Source organism: Diabrotica undecimpunctata, chromosome 2 (genome assembly GCF_040954645.1).
Source record: "Diabrotica undecimpunctata isolate CICGRU chromosome 2, icDiaUnde3, whole genome shotgun sequence".
Classification (NCBI taxonomy): domain Eukaryota; kingdom Metazoa; phylum Arthropoda; class Insecta; order Coleoptera; family Chrysomelidae; genus Diabrotica; species Diabrotica undecimpunctata.
In genome coordinates, this window is record NC_092804.1 from 93,548,949 (window position 1) to 93,570,240 (window position 21,292).

Sequence of the window (21,292 nt, forward strand, 5' to 3'; positions counted from 1 at the left end):
GTAATGTTGATTGTGAGTGTTTGGACATTGTTGTTTCACTATTGGAATCGCCATTATCTAGAAGAACTGAAATTGATAGAAAAAAAATTATTATGAATGAAAGGCCTACTCCAACATTGCGTATTGACCAAAAAGATGGGAAAAAGGTGCGTACTTTTAATTGCTCTTGGTATGATGTCTACAAATGGTTGTCTGGAAGTATTACGAAAAACAGACGTGTTTGTTATTTTCTAATAAGAAATGTGTATAGAATTGTGAAGGATACTTTGATTTAAAAAATATGTCTGCCTCCTTAAAAAAACATTCCAGTTGCAAGGAACATTTAAGTAATTTTCTGTCCTTTAAGGATGTACAGAAGAGGGCGTTTTCTGTTCGCGATTTGCTAGATCAAAAATCGCAAAAACTAGATACAACGCTGAAGTTAAAATGAACAGAGAAATCATTAAAAAATTAGTTAGGGGGGGGGAGGTCATGACCCCGTGACCCTTCCCTCTGGATCCGTCACTGATTACACAAAGCTATGTAATTTGCTGGCTTGGCCTACCCAAAATTTTACCACACCAGCCGCCACTGAATAAATGACTATGAGTTTTCCTCCTTTTAAATAAGTGTTTATTTGATAAACCTTTATTATAAACCAAATATAAAATTAATTACACATGTAAATAGTAATACATATACTATTTATGTAGATGACATAGTCCTCTTAACAAGAAGAAACTGAAGTTGTTTGGGAATTTGAAAAGTGAAGCAAGAACATTACTAATGTTAATGATATCTATTAAATTTAGTTTGTTACATATAAAGCATTTTAAGATATATATATATATATATATATATATATATATATATATATATATATATATATATATATATATATATATATATATCTTAAAATGCTTTATATGTAACAAAATAAATTTGTATATATATATATATATATATATATATATATATATATATATATATCTATATATATATATCTATATATATATTGATATGATTGGGGTTTATAGAAAATAATTTATAAGTTATATACTACATTATATTAGATATTAAAAGTATTTGGTTATTTTAAGAAGTTATATACTAGAGAATTTAATAAAAATTATTTATGTGAGGGCATTTTTAAGAAATTAGCATATAATAATTGTAAAAAGTTGTATTTTAATGTTGTAAATATATTTAAGTGAGCCATGTGATTAGGCAACCAACTATACAGTAAGTGACAGACAGAAATTAATCATTTTTACGAATTTAAGTGGGGTTATAATAATAATGTTAGTTTAAAATGTTTAATTTATATATATTTACTGATTTAAGTGTTTATTCTGATCTGAAAAGCCTAAATGTCAACAAAATTATTAATAGAAAAGTATGGAATTCTCTAGATCACCGGAGATGGCCTTGTTTGCGAAATGGTTTGTTCCAGAAAATTCAGACATGTATTTAATAGAACAAATGGAACATGATTTCTTACCAGATGGTTCTGGAACATCCAAAAAGATATAAATACCCGGTGATTTGGATTCAGTCAGTCAGTCAGAAAGTTTAGTAAGAAAGTCCATTCAGTTAGTCAATCAGTTATGAGGCCAGTTTTAGTATGAAAATTAGTTAGAGGCAGTCAATCAGTTACAATTGTTCAATATAGTGAGTTAAATCAAGATTGGGAAACAGTATAAAGAAGGTATTATTGAAGATTAAAAATTATGTTATGTATAAATGATGATAATGGAAGAAGTATTAATTGAATTTTAAAATTAAATAATATTTTGGTGATTGGATATTGATATATTGAAAAGAAGAATAAAAATAAATGCTGTTTGCTGGTTTGCTTGGTGGTTTATAAATGCTGTGAAGAAAAATATCTTAAATTGGTGGAAGCTGATAATTGGAAAAAGTAATTTCATAAAAACAAGGATAACCGAAGCTGAGAAGAAGACATTTGAGTGGTGATTATAATCTATATAGTGGAAAACAGTTCATTTAGGCATTCAGTGACAGAAAGGTACAAAAATTTTGTTAATATAATTTAGTTAGTGTCATAACAATTTCAATTTTGAAGATAGTTTGTTTAAATTTTACATTGTCTATAGAATTTAATTAGTTTCATAAGAATTTCAATTTAAAGATAGTTTATTTTAAATTTACATTAGCTAGTTTAGATATATATGTGTGTTTCATAGTAGATCTAATAAAGATAATTTAAAAAAGTACTTACAAACTAATTCTTTGAGAACCGCGATAAAAACCCTATATATTATATTATTAAAAATACTCATTGCTCATCATTCAAACAAACAATACATCATAACAATATATATATATATATATATATATATATATATATATATATATATATATATATATATATATATATATATATATATATATATATATATATATATATATTACAGTTAATAATTAAAGTGTATTAAATTGTCGTGTTACCGCAAATAAAAATTAGTGAACTCATTGGAGAAAATCTGTAATTTTAATTTAATCAGAACTACTTTATCCATTATGGCAATCTGTATTTTACGAACTGCTGTTTTGTGCCGTTTTGTACTGAAAGATTTGTGGTTGTTGTGTTGAACCATGTACGTAGATTTTTCAGCCAGAAAATCCTTCGCCTTCCTGGTTCACGTTTTCCTTCCACTTTTCCAGTCAAGATTAGTTGCAGCAATTCATATCTTTCGCTGTTCCTCATGATGTGACCGAGGTATTCTATTGTGGTTAGCAGGTCTTTTTCTTTTTGCATTCTTAACAACATCCTGATTCGTAACGTGGTCGGTATAAGATATCTTCAGAATTCGACGATAAAGCCACATTTCAAAAGCCTCAATTTTCTTGCAATTATAGACTTTTATGGAAGGTTATAACTCTGGTTTGAACCTACCTATTGGAAAAGGTGGACGAATAATTATTCATATTAGATCTGAAACTGGCTTTGTAAATGGTGGTTTTTTAGAATGTACTTCAAGAACCACCAAAGAGTATCATGAGAATAGAGGTATGTATTTGAAGAATATTTAATGGTATCAGACGGTTAGTAACATACCGCAAAATTCTGTTATAGTAATGGATAATGTTAATTGCCATTGTTGTTTAATTGAAAAACTACCAACTTTGGCTTTATAAAGGCATTATTTACTTAATTAGTTAAAAGGAAAAGAGATCACATTTGATAAAACGATGGTTAAAAAAGAACTCGTGAATTATTGTTCAATAACACAAACAAAAGTATAAAAAGTATGTAATCAATGGAAAAGCTAAAAATGACAGAATAACTGTACTTCGTTTATCCCCATATAATTACTGTCAACTTAACCCTATAGAGCTAGTATGGGCACATGTAAAGGGTGACATAGCGAAAAACAACAGTTATTGAAGAAATAACTGTTGTATCAAGACGTAGCGAGAAACAAACTACATACATTCAAATTAGTTGATGCGAAAAGAATGTTGAGGAAGTTTTATCGAAAGTCACTGCAGAAAATTGGAAAGTATGTAGGTACACATACAGCATGCAAAAAGGATGAAGAAAAGTTGGGGAACTTAGATATGTTAGTTGACTAATGCTTATTAGAAACCAATTATCATTGCACGAAACAACCAATTTCAGATTCATATGATGATCATAAACACGATATGATATATTAGGTATGTGAACTGTGATATTTATTTTTATTCGACCTAAGGAGAACAGCATATAGCAAATGCAAATATTTGGCGAGTGACAATAATTGATACAGAGGAAAGAAATAAAAAGAGACTAGTAAAAGTAGGTAGTGCAATGGTATAATGTTCGTGACCATTGGCATTATATGCTTGTAACACTTGGATAATGAATAAGAAAGATGAAATGAAAATATACATCTAGAGAAGGAAATTACTTTGAAGATACAATTTATTCATCTTCTGAAGAACTTGTGTTACTGTCATTGCCAATTGGAATTATTAACGGCTCTATTACACTATCTATGATGCCATCTAATTTACACATTTTTTCCTCCACTTTGAGAATGTGATTAACACAATTTTGCCAATGTGTTGTGGTTACATTCTCAAGAGCTTGCAACAGACGTTTTTTTACTTCTTTAAGTTTAAATGTCGTATTTTTAAGTGCCACTTCATTTTTCACCTGGGCCCAAATTTTCTCAATGGGATTCAACTCGCAATGATATGGAGGCAGCCGCAGTACAATTTGACCATTTGTTTTAGCCATCTCATCAGTTACATACATATTATACTTATCTATATTTACACTTAGAAGATGTAAAAGTTCTGACCTAACCATCTCCATATCAAAAGGAATGTTTTTTATTTGTAACCATTCTTGCATATATTTCTTTGTTGATGATGTTGACGGAATTTTTTCTACTTTTCGGCTGTGATGTGATGCATTATCCATTACAATAATAGCGTTTTTGGTAATTTTTGCAATATATTATTAAACCAATTTTCAAAAACAGATGCATTCATTTCTTCATGGTAATCCTCTGTCTTTCTTCCCTCAAAAAGGAAAACCCCTTCATTAACAAATCCTAACTCTGATCCAACATGTAAAACTATGAGGCGTTTTCCTTTCCCAGATGGGTTTTTCAAACCAGTAGACAGCCCCTCAATGAATGCCTGTCTAGGGTTTTTTATGGCACAGTCTACCCACACTTTATCTTTACCATTTTCCCATGTTTCGTCAAGGTAATAAATAGGTCTACCTTCACTTCTGTACCTTTTTATAGAAGTTAGGTAATTACGTCTCCATCTGATAACATCATCACGTTCAATGAGAATACTTGTTCGACTTCTCTTCAAGTAACTACAAAATAATAGAATGTTAGGTACATTTAGACCAGGGCAGATCTGTGAAAAAAGTCTGTTTTTGGATATGAGAGGTGGCATGTGACATTCGGATTTTTGCAGAAAAAGTTAGGTAATAACTTCAATAATAACAATTGACTCATGCTCCCTCTCAAATATGCCTGGAACATTAATAAAAACATTAAAATATTTCAAAATTACTAAAAATATCGATTTTTGTCTACTTTCTTTGCTCATAACTTTAAAACTATTAATTTTGGAGGAAAATCGTACATAAATAAAACAAAGATAATTAAATTTCCTATGATATATGAGTGGTTAAAAATGTCTTCCAACCATTTAGGTTGTACTTAGGTCCTTCGTAATTGGTTTAGAAAATTTTTATAATCTACTTAAACCGTCCACCAAATATGAAATTTTTTAAAAACTTTTAGAACAAACATTAGACCATTTAGATGTTTGCAATTTTTTTTAAATATAAAGACGCACTCTACCGATCTAATACACTCTACAGAATTGAAATCGTATTATTTAGGCGGTCTCAGCAAAGTTTTAAAGTTATAAACAATTTTTTTGCTTATAAACAAATAGAATATTGAAAAAACCATACTGGAACAGACTCGGTAAGACGCTTCTTGTAAAAGAAAAAAAGTAGAATTGCGACGAGTAGTTCCTGAGATACAACCGATCAAATTTGACCGGTATTTGCGACGAAGCTATACCTAAACAGTAGGATGGTAATTTTTGAACCATTACCTTATTTTTTCGGTTCTCTTTCTCTATACATTTTTTCATATGTTTAAAACACTCATAACATATAATAAAAATGTTATGTTTATTGCATATATTTAAGTTTGTGATGTGGGTATTAGTTAAAATAGTTAGGTAATGACTGTGAATATTGATGTACACGAATTTATTAAAAGGAAAACCATGTGTTACAATTTAACCTACATCTTACAATAACAAACATCTATCTATGTCTCTTGTCACCGTTCACTCTCGGTGGACACTGTCATGGTAACTTCAGTGGTATTCAGCCACGGAACGGTGTGGCTGTTACATCCCCCCCCCCCTTTGCACCACCCTGGCGACTCGTGAGTGGGGCAACAGAGTCTAAACAGGAATAGAGCTCTACAGGACAGCAATAACAACGTTTTGGTCGGGGTTGTCTACGTCTGGCAATAGGGTCAGGTTCAGGTTCAGCTTTAATTTGAGCAAGGTCATCTCCAACAGGGGGGCCCATTTCGCTATCGTCTAACCCAAGGGTCAAAGTCTCTGGGCAGGAGACCAGTGGAGCAGGAGGGTCGGCTTCTGAGGATTTCACTGGACGACCTCTTCTACGGAGAGGTTGAACTGGAGCAAGGCACGGATCTTCTGGATCGGCATGGAAAGGCGTCAAGGCTGAGACATGATATTTTCCAGCAGGAACATCCGGAGTGTCGATGTGTGAAACTTCATAGGTTGTAGGGGACAGCATTTTGGTCACCTTGTAGGGTCCGTCACGACGCGGCGCGAACTTCGAAGTTATGGACTTAGACGCGTCACTTAGTGTATGCGAATCGACTAGCACAATATTACCTACTTCGAACGAAACCAAGCGGCGGTGGCAGTCTTTATACTTCTTACGTCTATCTTGAGATTGTTCATGTGTCTCACGGGCTTCACTAAGAGCTTTACTCAAAGTTATTAGATAGGGCGTGATTTGTGGCACGAAGTTGTCCTTGGCTATGATGCTTCGAAAATCACGATTTGCATCATCAGGAGTTCGTAACTCGCGACCGAACGTGAGACCAAGAACTTTTCAGACCAAGATGGTCATTATTTGTTAGAATAGCTAACTGAGTTTTAATGTCTATTTTTTCGTTCGACTGGGTTAGCTTCCGGGTGGTATACAGGTATAAGGTTCTGTTAGTACCCAAAACAATGCGCCACTTGCTGCATTACCGCACTCACGAACTGAGTACCGTTGTCACTGACGACTCGACGAGGGATTCCGTATCGTAAGATTATGTTGTCTATGAAACACTTGGCGCAGGCAGCGGCAGTAGCAAATTCTAACGGAAATAATTCTACCCAACGACTAGCAGTGTCTTCCACTACCAGAATCCATGTATAACCTTGAGGAGAGAGGGGCAAAGGCCCAAATAAATCAATAGATAGCACTTCAAACCTCTGGGACTGAACAGGGGTTTGTAGGAGACCAGCGGGTTTGAGGTTAGAGACTTTATAGCGTTGGCACTCAAGACATTTACTTACATGGTCAGAGATAATTTTCTTCATTCCAGGCCAATAGTAACGTTTTATTATTCTTTAATATGTCCTCTCCACTCCATAATGACCAGAAGTAGCGGAATCATGGTACTCATGCAGTATGTGAGGAATACGTGTACTAGCTGCTACCAATTGGGGCTCTTCTTCATCTACTTCAGGAGTATAACGGTATAATATCCCATTGTTCATGATATATCCTCTTTCTGCCCACCTCTTGAAATCTACGCTTGTGTCAGAAGAGGGATCTTCTAAACATCTAATAATCTTGGCAACATCTGGATCATTAAGCTGCTCTTCTCGAACATCAGCAACACTAAGAGTTGGAAAATCTACTCTTACTAGATGAACTTCAGCTATGATGGGAACTTCTGTCATGGGAGGCCTTGATAGAGTATCTGCGATTACATTTTTTCTTCCTGTGATATATTCTATTTTTAGGTCACATGGCATGAGCTCTAAAGCCCATCGAGCTAACCGTCCAGTAGGGGACTTTAAGGTCATTAGCCATTTTAAGGCTTGGTGATCACTTTGCACTATTGTAGTAGCGCCTTCTAAGTATCCTCGAAATTTCTTCACTGCCCAAACCACAGCGAGAGCTTCTCGTTCTGTAGTGCTATAGTTTTGTTCAGCAGGAGTCAGGAGTCTCGAAGCATACTCTACAGGTCGTTCGTTCTCTTTCTCCCCCTGGAGAAGACATGCCCCCAAAGCATAATTGCTAGCATCTGTACGAAGTATATAAGGTAAATTGCAGTCAGCTTGTCGTAGGATTGGGGCGGAACACAATAATTGTTTCAGACATTCAAAGGCCTCTTGTTGTTCTGCTCCCCAGGTCCATTTCACATTTTTCTTGGTTAAATTCGACAAGGGTTTAGCAACATGGGAGAAATTTTCGATGAATCTACGGAACCATGAGCATGTTTGCAGGAATTTTAGCAGTTAAGTAACATTTAGGGGTGGTGTCATGTTTAATATGGCAGATACTTTATTTTCACTTGGCCGGATACCCAAAGGTGAAAGGATGTGTCCGAGATATAGGACTTCCTCACAGGCGAATGAACATTTTGCTCTATTTAGACATAATTTAAATAGGCGCATCCGGTTGAATACTTGTTTCAAATCGTCTATGTGATCAAAGAAGGATGGGGATAATATTATCAGATCATCTAAATAAGCTAGGATATTCAGATTTTGAAGACCAGCACGAAATTTATCAATCATCCTTTGGAAACTAGCGGGACTGTTACACATACCAAAGGGCATGCGTGTGTAACGAAAGGTGCCAAATGGACACACGAAGGCTGTTTTGTCACGATCAGCTGTTCGTACAGAGATTTGATGATAACCATATTTTAAGTCGAGGGTAGTCATAAATCGGGTTTCTTTTGCTGCATGCAAAATATCTTCAATACGTGGCAGAGGGTACTTATCTGCACGTGTTATTGTGTTTAAGCGTCGATAGTCTACTGTTAATCTGATACCTCCATCTCTCTTAGGCACAAGTACCACGGGTGAAGCATATGGGGACACACACTCTTCGATTATGCCTTGAGCCAAAAGTTTATCTAATTCCTGACGCAGTAATTGCCTTTTGGGCTCTGACATACGGTAAGGTGGAACAGATGTTGGTACATCATCAACCAATACAATTAAGTGTTCAGCATATGGAGTAGGGTCTATATTATATACGAATAAATCAGAATTTTCCTTAACAATGTTGTTAAGATTGGATCTTTCTTCTAAGGATAGAGAAATTCCTTCATCTACTCGTAGTTCTAAATGAGCAAGAGTAACGCTATTGACCTGGCAAGGAGAGCTGACCTTAGCTGGATCTGGAGCAAATGAGTAGGGAATATTAGGGACATCACCATAAAACCATGAGTCATTAGGAATGTCTAGAATGATGTTAGCTTTTCTTAAGAAGTCTGCCCCCAGTAAGATACGACTATTTGTGTGTGTGGGCACAGAAATTAAGGAAATGCTATGAGAGCGGTTTTGTAAGATAACAACTAAATCAAAGACCAAAACAGTGGTAGAAGTAGTCCTACCATCCGCTAGGGTCATGTCTACACTTTTTGTGGAAAAGGGTACCTCATCCTTCAAGAGGATATCTCTTAGCTGAGAGCCAGCAATACTGCACTGTGCTCCCGAATCAAGATAATAATGACCTACATGACCTTCAATAGTAACCTGAACAATGGGTTTAGTTGATAGGTTTGTGACAAAATGTTGGTCGACATTAACTGTTTCAGCAAGCATAAATTCAGATACTGCTGAGGATTTACTGGATGATTTGCATTTTGGACAATTACTCTTAATGAATCCAGGAGTCTTACATCCATAACACGAAATCTGATTCGAAGTGGAAAAGGTTGGTTTAGGGCTAGTACGAGAAGTTACTAGAGGAGGATTAGGTTTGGGCTCAACCGAAGATTTTCGAGAATCTGCTTCCCTGGTTCTGACTGCGGCCAATTTTCGACATTCATCCTTCACGTGACCTGGATTTTTGCAAAAGCTACACCGTACCCGTTTTGATTCGTTTTCGTTTTTAATGTTTATTTCCGGATTTTCATAAGATTCTTCAGTTTGCCTCGCTTCTTTTAAGAGTTCGCTAAATGTATTGATCTTATCACGTGCTACTTTTTCACGTATTCTCCTATGCAACAAACCGTATACCATATCTAATTGAGTGGCTTCGGTTAATGTATCTGCCGGTAACTGAGCTATTATCGCGCGCGCTTTGCATACAAAAATGTCACACGGAGTTTTAGCATCTTGTTCCGTCGAAAACAGTTCCCGATATACTCTGTAGGCTGGTTTTTGAGGTCCAAAAGTCGATCGTAATAAATTAATGGCGCTGGCCCACGTGTTTACCGTATTTTTAACACCTTGAAACCACGTGGCGGCGAAACCGTCTAGCAGCATGGGTATACCCTTTAATGCGTTCGCGTCAGACACGTGGGTGCACTCTTTATAGATCTCGACCGCATCTATAAAAGCTTTTACATCAGCCCCCTTTGATCCATCGAAGCGAGAAGCGCATTTTGCTAAACTACCTGAGTCCGAAATAGGCCTTGCTATTGTATTTAATAAGGCTTGAAACTGTTCGCTTGTTAAATTTACCGAAGACATTTCTGCTGATGTTGATTCGCTTGAACTAAAAACCGTCGTCGACCTAAGCGAATAACTGTGTTTATCGTTTGTTGCCGTGATTGCAAGTTTAACACAAAAATAGTAATAAAAATTAAAGGCTTACAGTTTCTGTTGCTTATTTCTTGTAAATACTCTTGAATGGAAGCTTGATATTCCCACAGGATGTTTTAAATGGACTGTAGTGGAAGATTGATATTCCCACAGGATGTTTTTGGATGGTCTGTGCGGAGTTTCCACAGCAATCACATACACAGTAGATTTATTGTTGTGAAGCACTAAACTAAGTGAAAATGTCCACTAATCACCTTACAATGGCGGGAGCAAAAACACTTTTTCCTGTTCACAATGAAACTTTACAATTTTCACAGTACGAACTACACTTTAAACTATTTTGCCCAAGTTGGGTGCCAGTTGTGATGTGGGTATTAGTTAAAATAGTTAGGTAATGACTGTGAATATTGATGTACACGATTTTATTAACCCTTTGAGGTCGTAGGCATGTATATAATGCCAGACCTGATCATTCACCATGGTCGCTTAATTTTGCCATAATCTAGTCATATAGGTCGTCTGGCATGTGAGACATGCCACGCTAAATTTTTAGATTCAGTCGTAGGCATCTCCAGCATGACAAAAGTTTTTCTGTGTTCAATTACTGGAATATCGATATATCGATAAAAATAGTAATCAATTCTTGTTCTTTATGCTAAAATCGCGCCATTTAGAAGTAAAACGGTTGTTTACTTTTATTCAGTACGTTGTTATTTGTGGTTGAATACAGTGCTGTACTACACGTTGTTGCTGAAGTCGTTCTGTTTACGTTTTTTAATATTTCTGTTATTTTGAATTTGAAAATATGTCTAGAGGAGGATTTTTAAGTAATGACGAACTAGAGTACTATTTACATAACAGTGATGAGGATAATAATGTTGAAATCGAAAACCGGGGTTGGGAAAGTACTTCAGAATCCGACATATCGGAAATTGAAGACAATTTAATGTTCGAAAATGAGGAACCGGAGGAGAGTGATGAAAGTACTGAAGAAGATAAAGAAATATGGCAAACATGGGTATCAGTCAATACAAAATTCAAAGAATTTTCTTTTTCGCAGGACATTGGATTTCATTGTCCGCGAAACTTTGAAGGTACTAAAGAGTTGGATTTTTTTCAATTGTTTTTTACAGATGATCTGTTAACGGCCATTGTAACTGATACAAACAGGTATATTTTAGAATTTTTAATTGTTATTCGAGATACTGATTACTTTTATTATTTTAGATATGCTACTGAAAAAAAAAAAATCATGAATACGCCGTTTACAAAAAGATCAATTTGGAGTACTTGGAAGCCTGTAACGTTAGAAGAATTTAAATGTTTTCTTTGTGTCATAATTAATATGGCATTAAACCCTAAGCCTGAACTGTCGGATTATTTTGCCAGTGCGTGGATAGATTACCAACCATTTTTCAAAGATGTAATATCAAAAAGACGATTTTTCCAAATTTTTTGGAATTTACATGTTTCCCCTCCCGAAGAAAATGATCCCGCAAATGGTATGTTGTGAATTTATTAAAAGGTTCAATATTTATAACACTTACGGATTTAATTTATTTCTTTATTTATATTAACTTATCTGACAATAATTTATTATATCCGTACGTAACAAATTCGCGAGCGCGGGTCTTGAGAATTAACTGTCCCTTCCAAATAAAGTTCCGTTATTATATACCAGTGCCGTTATCTCGAAAACTCTAAAACCTTCGATGGCGAAACGGTAAAGGCAAACTGGATTTCCCCCGCATCGGTTCTGGAAGGTCGCTCAGGTAAATTGAAGTCTCTCGTAAATTCTAAAACATATTAGAATAAAAACATGTTTACAGGTTAAAACTATGACTCATATTTTTACGTAACATTGCCCCCCTCTCAAAAGATGGTTCCTCCTGGAACCTTGTCGGGACTAGAACTGGAACGGTATGCTGGTATCGGCAACTGGACCCTCTTTTACAACTTCCAGTTGTATAAAAATGACAAGGGACGGTTTTCTTTCCGCACCAGTAACTATGCGGATTGCAACAGACTAACACCTGGACGTCGGTGTCTTTAAAGATCTCCTCCACCATATTTCGGATAACCCTCCAATCTAATTGGCGGCACTCCAACTTTGGCATGGCTAACTTTTGCACGTCGGACTCTAGTACGTGCTCTCTCAATTGAAGTAAGGCTTCCCACACATCTCGGTAGGTAGGTTGGTCACGGGCAGTGTCTTTTGTTACCAGGTAGAAAAGGTAACGTGATGCATCTTGGAGTTTCAAGGTTTTACCGGGAGCTGGCACCTGACATTGAAGTTCTGCAACTCGACCAAACTTCCTTCGAAAGACGGATGCCAACCCTGGTGCGTCTTTGATACTGGCCGGGATGGTAAGGGCCAGCGAGTAGTCATCGGGGAGCACGAGTAGATCTTGCTTTTCTTCAGTGGTAACACCATGTCTTGCTTTACCGGTACCTCCATAGGCACCCATGAATTCCTCAAACGTGAGGTCAGACACGTCTTGGACTTGGTTTACTTCCACTTCTTCATCTACGTCGTGGTCACCTTCGAAAGACGCCAGCCGGTTATGGTGTACTATCATCGGCTTTCCCCTCGGAATCTTGCTTATTCGGTAGATGACATCGTTGATCTTCTCCATAATGAGATATGGACCTTCCCAAAACTGCTGCAATTTGGGAGAACAACCTTTTCGCTTCTTGGGATTATACAGCCATACTTTGTCGTTCTTCTTAAAGCAACCCTTTTCGGCTTGTGTATCGTACCGTTTCTTCATTCGGTCGCTAGCGATCTGAAGGTGGGAACGGACCAACTCATGTACATCGTCCATTCTTCTTCGTAATTCGATCACATAATCTTCACCTGCTACATCTTCTCCAGGTCGACACCCAAATTCTAGATCACAAGGTAGTCGCATTTCGCGTCCGAATAGGACTCTGGCTGGTGTCTGGCCCGTTGATTCGTTAACAGCAGATCTGTAGGCCATTGTGAAGAACGGAAGGTATTGGTCCCAGTCTCGCTGATGATCGGACACCATCTTTGTCAAATACTTGCCAACTGTCCTATTCATTCGTTCTACCATACCATCCGATTGCGGATGATACGCGGTAGTTCTTGTTTTCTTCATGCCTAGTCTATCACATATTCCTTGGAATAGATCACTTTCAAAGTTCCTGCCTTGGTCACTATGGATCTCCAAAGGCACTCCAAATCGGCTGATATATTCTTGGATCAACTTATCTGCAACGGTGGCGGCCTTCTGGTCTGGAAGTGCGTAAATCTCGACCCACTTAGTGAAGTAATCCATTACTACCAACATGTACTTGCCCCCATTTTCACTTTCTGGAAATGGCCCTGCAATGTCCAAAGCTATTCTTTCAAACGGGCTTCCAACATTATATTGTCTCATAGGAGCTCTCCTTTTCCGGTGAGGCCCGTTACTCGTAGCACAAATAGTACATTTCTTACACCAGTCTTTTACGTCGTCGGAACTGTTCATCCAATAAAACCGTTCCCGAATTCGCTGAAGGGTTTTCCTTACACCAAAATGCCCTCCCGATGGACTGTCGTGTAACTGACGAAGTACTTCGGCTATTCTGCTCTTTGGGATCACCAACTGTCTTCTTTTCTCTGAACCGTCATCATTTTCCAGAACTCGTTTGAGCAAGCCATCTTCGATGATAAATGAGTCCCACTGGGCCCAATACGTCTTAACTACTGAGCATAGGTTTGATATTTCCTGCCAAGGTGGTCGACGGTTTTCCTCTTTCCATTTTCGGATTTTCTGTATAACTGGATCTCTCTCTTGTTCTGCCCTTATCTTAGTAGGCGTCCAGTCGTCGTTGACAATCGTCGTTCTTAGCACTGCTGCTTCCTTGGATTCCGTTTTGTTGCAGTGGGAACACTCTGCTGGGCATGGCCTTCTGGAAAGAGAATCAGCGTTTCTGTGGCTAACTCCGGCCCGGTGCTCAATCTTAAAATCGTATTCTTGAAGTCGTTCGATCCACCTGGCTATCTGACCCTCTGGATTCTTAAACTGCATCAACCACTTAAGGGCGGCATGGTCGGTTCGGATTAGAAACTTTCTGCCATAGAGGTATTGATAGAAGTGCTCTACTGATTTAACTACTGCTAGAAGTTCTCTTCTCGTGACGCAATAATTCCGCTCAGGTTTTGAAAGAACTTTACTAAAATATCCGAGGACTCGTTCCTGTCCTCCTTGAATCTGAGACAGCACTCCTCCAATTCCCACATTACTTGCATCCGTATCTAAGATGAACTCTCCTTCTGGCAGTGGATACCCTAAAATTGGTGCTGTTATTAGATGTTTTTTTAAGGTCTCAAAGGCATTTTGGCAGTCTGTATCCCAGCGGTATTCTCTTGCTTCCTCTGTAAGTCGCGTTAATGGCTTAGCGATATCTGCAAACTTCTTAATAAACCTCCGGTAGTAAGTACATAGTCCAAGAAAACTTCTCACTTGATGTTTGTCAGTTGGTTTTGGCCATTTCTTAATGGAATCGATTTTTCCCTTATCCACGGCCACTCCTTCTTTACTGACTATATGATCCAGATAATTGACTTTACCTTGAAATAGCTGGCACTTCTTGGGGTTTAGCATCAATTGGGCAGCTTTAAGTCGATTAAAAACGTTTTCTAAATTCCTCAAATGATCTTCGAATGTCTCCCCCAAGACGATTATGTCATCTAAATAAACCAGGCATGTTTTCCAAGATAACCCTCTCAACACATTTTCCATAAGCCTCTCAAATGTCGCAGGAGCATTACAAAGTCCAAATGGCATAACGTTGAATTGCCACAATCCAGATCCTTTGGTAAAGGCTGTCTTTTCTTTATCGACTGGGTCCATTTCTACCTGCCAGTATCCAGACTTCAAATCTAAAGTAGAAAACAATTTACTTCCAGCCAATGTGTCCAATGTGTCATCGATCCGAGGCAGAGGATAACTATCTTTCTTGGTAACGTTGTTCAGCAAACGGTAATCCACACAGAACCTCGTCGTTCCGTCTTTCTTCTTAACCAGGACCACCGGAGAGACCCATGGGCTCGTAGAAGGTTCTATCACCCCGTCTTTCTTCATTTCCTGAACAATCGTTTCAGCTTCCTCTCTCTTCGCCTGTGGTAATCGTCGAGCTGTTTGACGAATTGGCTTAGCATTACCAGTATCAATTTTATGCTTAACAACGGTAGTTCTTCCCGTCTTTCCTCCTTTCGGTACGAAAATATCACGATACTGCCGCAGAAATTCCCTTAATTTCCTTTTCTCCATCTGATTTAGAGACTGTCCTGCAACTGCAACCATTTGGTCGAATTTGTCGTTGGAATTATCAGATGTTGTCGCCTGACGGATTATGGATGTCACAGGTACACAAGTTTCTACTTTTGTCTCTTTCTTTATGGTCACTGGGTAGTCGTTGACATTGATAAGTCTCACAGGAATTTCTTTAGCCGAAGTCACCAATTCCTTTCCAATTATGATTCCACGGCCAACCTCATCGTCGTGGTTCCAAGGCTCCATCATAACAGGTCTCCCTTCGTCCACAATTCCCTGTAGCCGCGCTACTATGATCGTTTCGCTTCTCGCAGGCACGACTGTATCTTCTGTAATGGCTGCTTGCACAGTGTTGTCATTATGTGGATGGAGAAATACCTCCTCGTTGCCAACTTTGATTACCTTATTCTTAAAATCCAATTGGAATCCATGCATATTCATTACGTCCATTCCTAATATAACATCCTCTTCGATGTCAGCAACTATAACAGTATGGACGAACTTTTCTGCTCCAATTCCCAATTGTACCTGGATTTCTCCATGAATGTTGGCATTTTCACCTGTAGCGGTCCGAAGTCGAAACCTCGTTGGTAACAGTTTCTTACGGCTGTTTATAACTGTTGGACGTATAATGGTTCTGGTCGCTCCGGTATCCACCAACAACGTATGTCTTTTACCATTTATTTCTCCATCTACATATACACTATCTTCACGACATTTCAAAGAAGCTATTAGTATGAGAGGGTCTTTGGAAAAGTTTTGGGTCGAAGCTGCCCCCCTAAGGCTGACCCGTTCTAGTTTTCCTGATGGTGAGTTTCTTGATTTGCGTCGTACCTAGGGTGTTTACAGGAGCTTCGTACGTGTCCTATTTCGCCACAATTCCAGCATCTGATGGTCTTCGTTTTCTTATATGTCATGCTTTTCATCATATTAACGAGCTGGTCAAGTTTATCTTCATCTCCTTCCTCTTTTACAGTCCTAACTTTACTGTACCCGCCAGAGGCCTGCGTAGCTGACTCGTATTCGAGGGCGGCGGATAAGACATCAACCAGCGTCTTGTGACGAGCTAATCGTAGTGTTCTCTGCATTTCATGATCACGAAGACCATCAATAAACGTTTGAACGGCCAATTTTTCCATCATGTCTTCGGGAGCTGTTGGATAAGCATATCGTACTAATCTGGCAATATCTACCTCATATTCTTGAAGAGCCTCATCTTTCTTCTGTCTACGATTTTTAAGCTGCGACTGATATACATGCTCCAAATGTTCGTGGCCATATCGCATATTTAACCTCTTCTTCAGTTGTTCGAAATCATCGGTCTCCTCTACTGCTATGTTCTGAAGCACATCTAAGGCATCTCCTCGAAGAGCGATAGTCAGGTTTACCGCCTTTTCTTTTTCAGACCATCCATTTGCTCTTGCGGCTGATTCGAACTGTTTCATGTAGTTGTTCCATGATGATTTTCCGTCGAAAGTTGGGACTTTAACATGAATAGAACCTCCACTTCCTTCAAATTTCGGCCGTGTCTCCAACTTACATTTCGTCTCGTCTTCTTTTATCTCCACTGTAATTGGATTGTTTCCTCTCTCTGCCGTCCCTGTTTCCTCCAGCTTCTTTTCCATCTCTTTCCATATCTTTTCTTCGAAGGCCAACATATCGGCAGCAACTTGGTTTTTTAACGAAGATATTCTATCGTCCTGGGCAGACATCTCAGAAGTGACTTTAGAGATTTCCAAAGAGATATTAGCAGAGACTTTGCTTTCCAGCGAAGAAATCTCGTTAGAGACTTTGTCTTCCAAAGAAGCGATGTCGCCGGAAACTTTCGAAATATCGCCAGAAACTTTGTTCTCCAATGATGCGATGTCACCAGAAACTTTGGCTACATCAGAAGAAACTTTCGAAATATCGTCAGAAACTTTGTTCTCCAATGATGCGATGTCACCAGAAACTTTGGCTACATCAGAAGAAACTTTCGAAATCGACGAGAGGACAGCATCTTCAAATATATAAGTCTCTGGATCTAGACCTTCTTCTAGCAAAGCATTCTTTAGTCGTTGGACTAACTCAGCCTTTTTTCCGGTAGAAGCTAATTCTCTGTCTTCGAGATGTCTTCTTAAATTCGTCACTGTGAGCTCATAAATCGTAGCCATTTTCACAATTTATAAATATTCACTTGTATTATTATTATAAGTCTAATTTATGTTCGATCTCACTCTGACACCATTTGTTGTGAATTTATTAAAAGGTTCAATATTTATAACACTTACGGATTTAATTTATTTCTTTATTTATATTAACTTATCTGACAATAATTTATTATATCCGTACGTAACAAATTCGCGAGCGCGGGTCTTGAGAATTAACTGTCCCTTCCAAATAAAGTTCCGTTATTATATACCAGTGCCGTTATCTCGAAAACTCTAAAACCTTCGATGGCGAAACGGTAAAGGCAAACTGGATTTCCCTCGCATCGGTTCTGGAAGGTCGCTCAGGTAAATTGAAGTCTCTCGTAAATTCTAAAACATATTAGAATAAAAACATGTTTACAGGTTAAAACTATGACTCATATTTTTACGTAACAGGTACAAGATCTCGAAGTTCTAAAGTGAAATTGGTTCTCAAATATCTAGATTCGAAATTTAGAAAGTTGTATACACCAAACAAATATGTATCACTGGATGAAAGTACCGTGGGATTCAAAGGAAGAGTGTCATTTAAAGTGTACAACAAAGATAAACCAACAAAGTGGGGAATAAAGGTTTTTGCTCTAGCTGATTCGAGTAATGGATATGTTTGTGGCATAGAACCCTACTTTGGCACTCAAACAACACAATCATTAATACGTCCTGATCTTCCTATAACAGCACGTATTGTGGTGCATTTAATGACCAAGCCGATAGACGCAGGAAATGGCACCGCAGGATATCATGTATTTACAGACAGATATTACACAAGCCCACTATTAGCTAAGGAGCTATATAAAATGAGAGTTCACCTGACAGGAACTGTGATGACTAATAGAATAGGACTGCCAATGGAAATAAAACCTGCTTTCACCAAAACATTGAAACCAGGAGACGTAGTTAGTCGACGTACTAATAAATTATCCGCAGTAGCCTGGAAAGATAAACGAGTGGTTGTAATGCTGTCTACGTTATATGATAATTCAACTGAGGAGGTTAAGAAACGCAGAAAACTTAATGATGGGGGGTGGGTCGAGGTAACAGGAAGTAAACCAAAAGTTGTCAGTGAATACAATAAATATATGGGTGGTGTCGACGTAGCAGATCATTATGCTACTTCTTATGCTTTTATGAGAAAATCAAGCAAATGGTGGCGAAAATTATTCTTCTGGATGCTAGAAGTAACACTTAATAATGCCTTTCTTCTATACAAGATGCATAATAACGTACCTCGAACTTATCGTTCAAAAAATTTTAGAAAAGCGTTGGTTGCACAATTGACAGCCACTTTCAAAAATCCTGCTCGACAACGATTTGGGAAAACCCCGGAAGATGCAATCCGCTTAAATGGTTTATTTCATGCAATATATTCAAGGACAAGTAATTCGGATTGCAAAGTTTGCAGTGACAGAACCAAACCCGGAGGACGTAGAACAACAACATACTACTGTAAAACGTGTCCAAGTGGTCCTGGCCTGCATCCCGGAACTTGCTTTGAAAAATTTCACACTATACAAAATTTTAAATAATGATGAGTTTTTTTAGGTCAACATAGCGATAAATAAATAATGTTAAAAACATTTAGCGAGAATACATTTTTGTTTTAAGATTAATTTCTGTTTTCAAAGATTTTAAAAAATCAACATTATTTTGTTAAAAAACTGACTAATTTTTGAATAAAAATTTAATAACAAAATAGAAGAAATATTTATTTCAGACTGTCATTATTGAATTTCCTTTAGTTTCAAGAGTACTATGTGAAAATTTCAATTACTCATAATCAATAGATATAGAAATATGAATTTTCAAAGAGATCATTTCTTTCATATTGAAAGGCGCTAAAAATCATGACGACTGTGGCGCACTCGGAGCCGGAAACACGTGACGACTGCAACGTCGTTGCATGATATACATGCCTACGACCGTTGGGACAGTCAGCCACAATATTTAGTCGACCACAAAGGGTTAAAAGGAAAACCATGTGTTACAATTTAACCTACATCTTACAACAACAAACATCTATCTATGTCTCTTGTCACCGTTCACTCTCGGTGGACACTGTCATGGTAACTTCGGTGGTATTCAGCCACGGAACGGTGTGGCTGTTACAAGTTTGTATTACAGATGGTAAAAAAGAGAAGAGAAAATATGATGGCAGATGAAGAGAACCGCATGATGGCAGAAGGTTAAGGTTAAGATTCGTAGCTTTTAGTATTATCAAAGAATATGTATTATATTCTTTGATTGTACTTACATACATATTAAAATAAAGTAGTTTCATGTAATATATATTTCATTCTACACTATATACACAGCACACAACAATTGGCGACGAGGATTAATAAATTTTTACTTTTACGTACCATAAAAAAGTGAAAAACGATAAATTATGGAAGCCGCAACTACCAGTACATTACAAATTCATTCTACATTTACAGTGGAATCGTTTAATGAATCAGTTACAAAATGGTCACGATGGCTGAAACGCCTGGAAGGAGCTTTTAAAGTTTTTAAAATAGATCACAATATGAAATTATCTTATCTATTACATTATATGGGCCCTGAAGCCTATGATTATGTGACAAGTAAGTACCAGATGATAAAACATAGAATGAAATTATTACACTAATGGACAATTTTTACAATCATGCCCCTTTGGAAATTGCTGAAATTTACAGGTTTCAAACCAGAAAATAAGCCGAGAGAGAATCAGTACAAGAATTCTTTCTGTTGAGGAAATTTTAAATGTATATTCAACTAATTCAAAAGATAAATTTATTATTAGTTTGAAAGTAAATAACAAACCAATACAGTTTGAAATTGATTCAGATGCTGTAGTCAGTATTATTAACAAAAATGTATTTAATGAGAATTGCACTGAATTACAATTACAAAATACTAATATAAAGTTAGCTACTTACTGTTGTTCAATTTAATATTTTATTATATTATATTAATATTTTATGTCTGGCAACACTGTATTAAAAGTTTGCCTGTCATTTTTATGTCAACTGTCGGAAGACATATCTCCACCATATTTGTTCTTTTATAAAGGCAGCTTTACATCTAGGCTATGCAAGTCTCATGCTATTCAAGTCCGTCTTGCATAGCACATCTCTTGCCTAGCTTGACCATCAGAGATATTTCTGTGCAATTTTAGATCCCACTTTCATTGTTGCCAACAGAGAAAATATTTATCAATTTGAGGTTATTTTATTTTAATTAAATATAATTAAGTACTAAAATAAATAATATAATAAATAAATATACACTATTTATGGTTATTAAAAGGGTGAAGGATGTCAACCAAAGAAAAGAAAACATTGTTATTGTTGAATATTGCTATTGTAGCAACAATCATGAAAAATAATAAAAAAGGAAAACCTAGAAAATGCTGGGTCAAACCTTGGTTGAATGCAGGACTGGGAAATTTGTAGTTACCCCAAGAGTTCTTGGGGTAACTACAATTTTCGACAATTTTTAAGTAGGTACTATAAACTATTAACACTAATTTACATAAAA

At 37.0% G+C, this 21,292-nt stretch overlaps 1 protein-coding gene and 1 pseudogene across 1 annotated transcript; both read right to left on the minus strand.

The window, feature by feature from the left end:
• Positions 1-3,910: 3,910 nt before the first annotated feature.
• Positions 3,911-4,306, minus strand: LOC140433800 (uncharacterized). Its single transcript, XM_072521777.1, has one exon. The coding sequence runs from the start codon at positions 4,304-4,306 to the stop codon at positions 3,911-3,913; it is 396 nt and encodes a 131-aa protein (XP_072377878.1).
• A 107-nt stretch (positions 4,307-4,413) lies between these two features.
• The window catches only part of LOC140433801 (uncharacterized), a 50,784-nt pseudogene continuing 33,905 nt past the window's right edge, over positions 4,414-21,292 (minus strand).

What these genes read in the sequence shown, in the direction of transcription:
- LOC140433800 (XM_072521777.1), bottom strand. Translation starts at nt 4,306, where the DNA reads ATGGAGATGGTTAGGTCAGAACTTTTACATCTTCTAAGTGTAAATATA.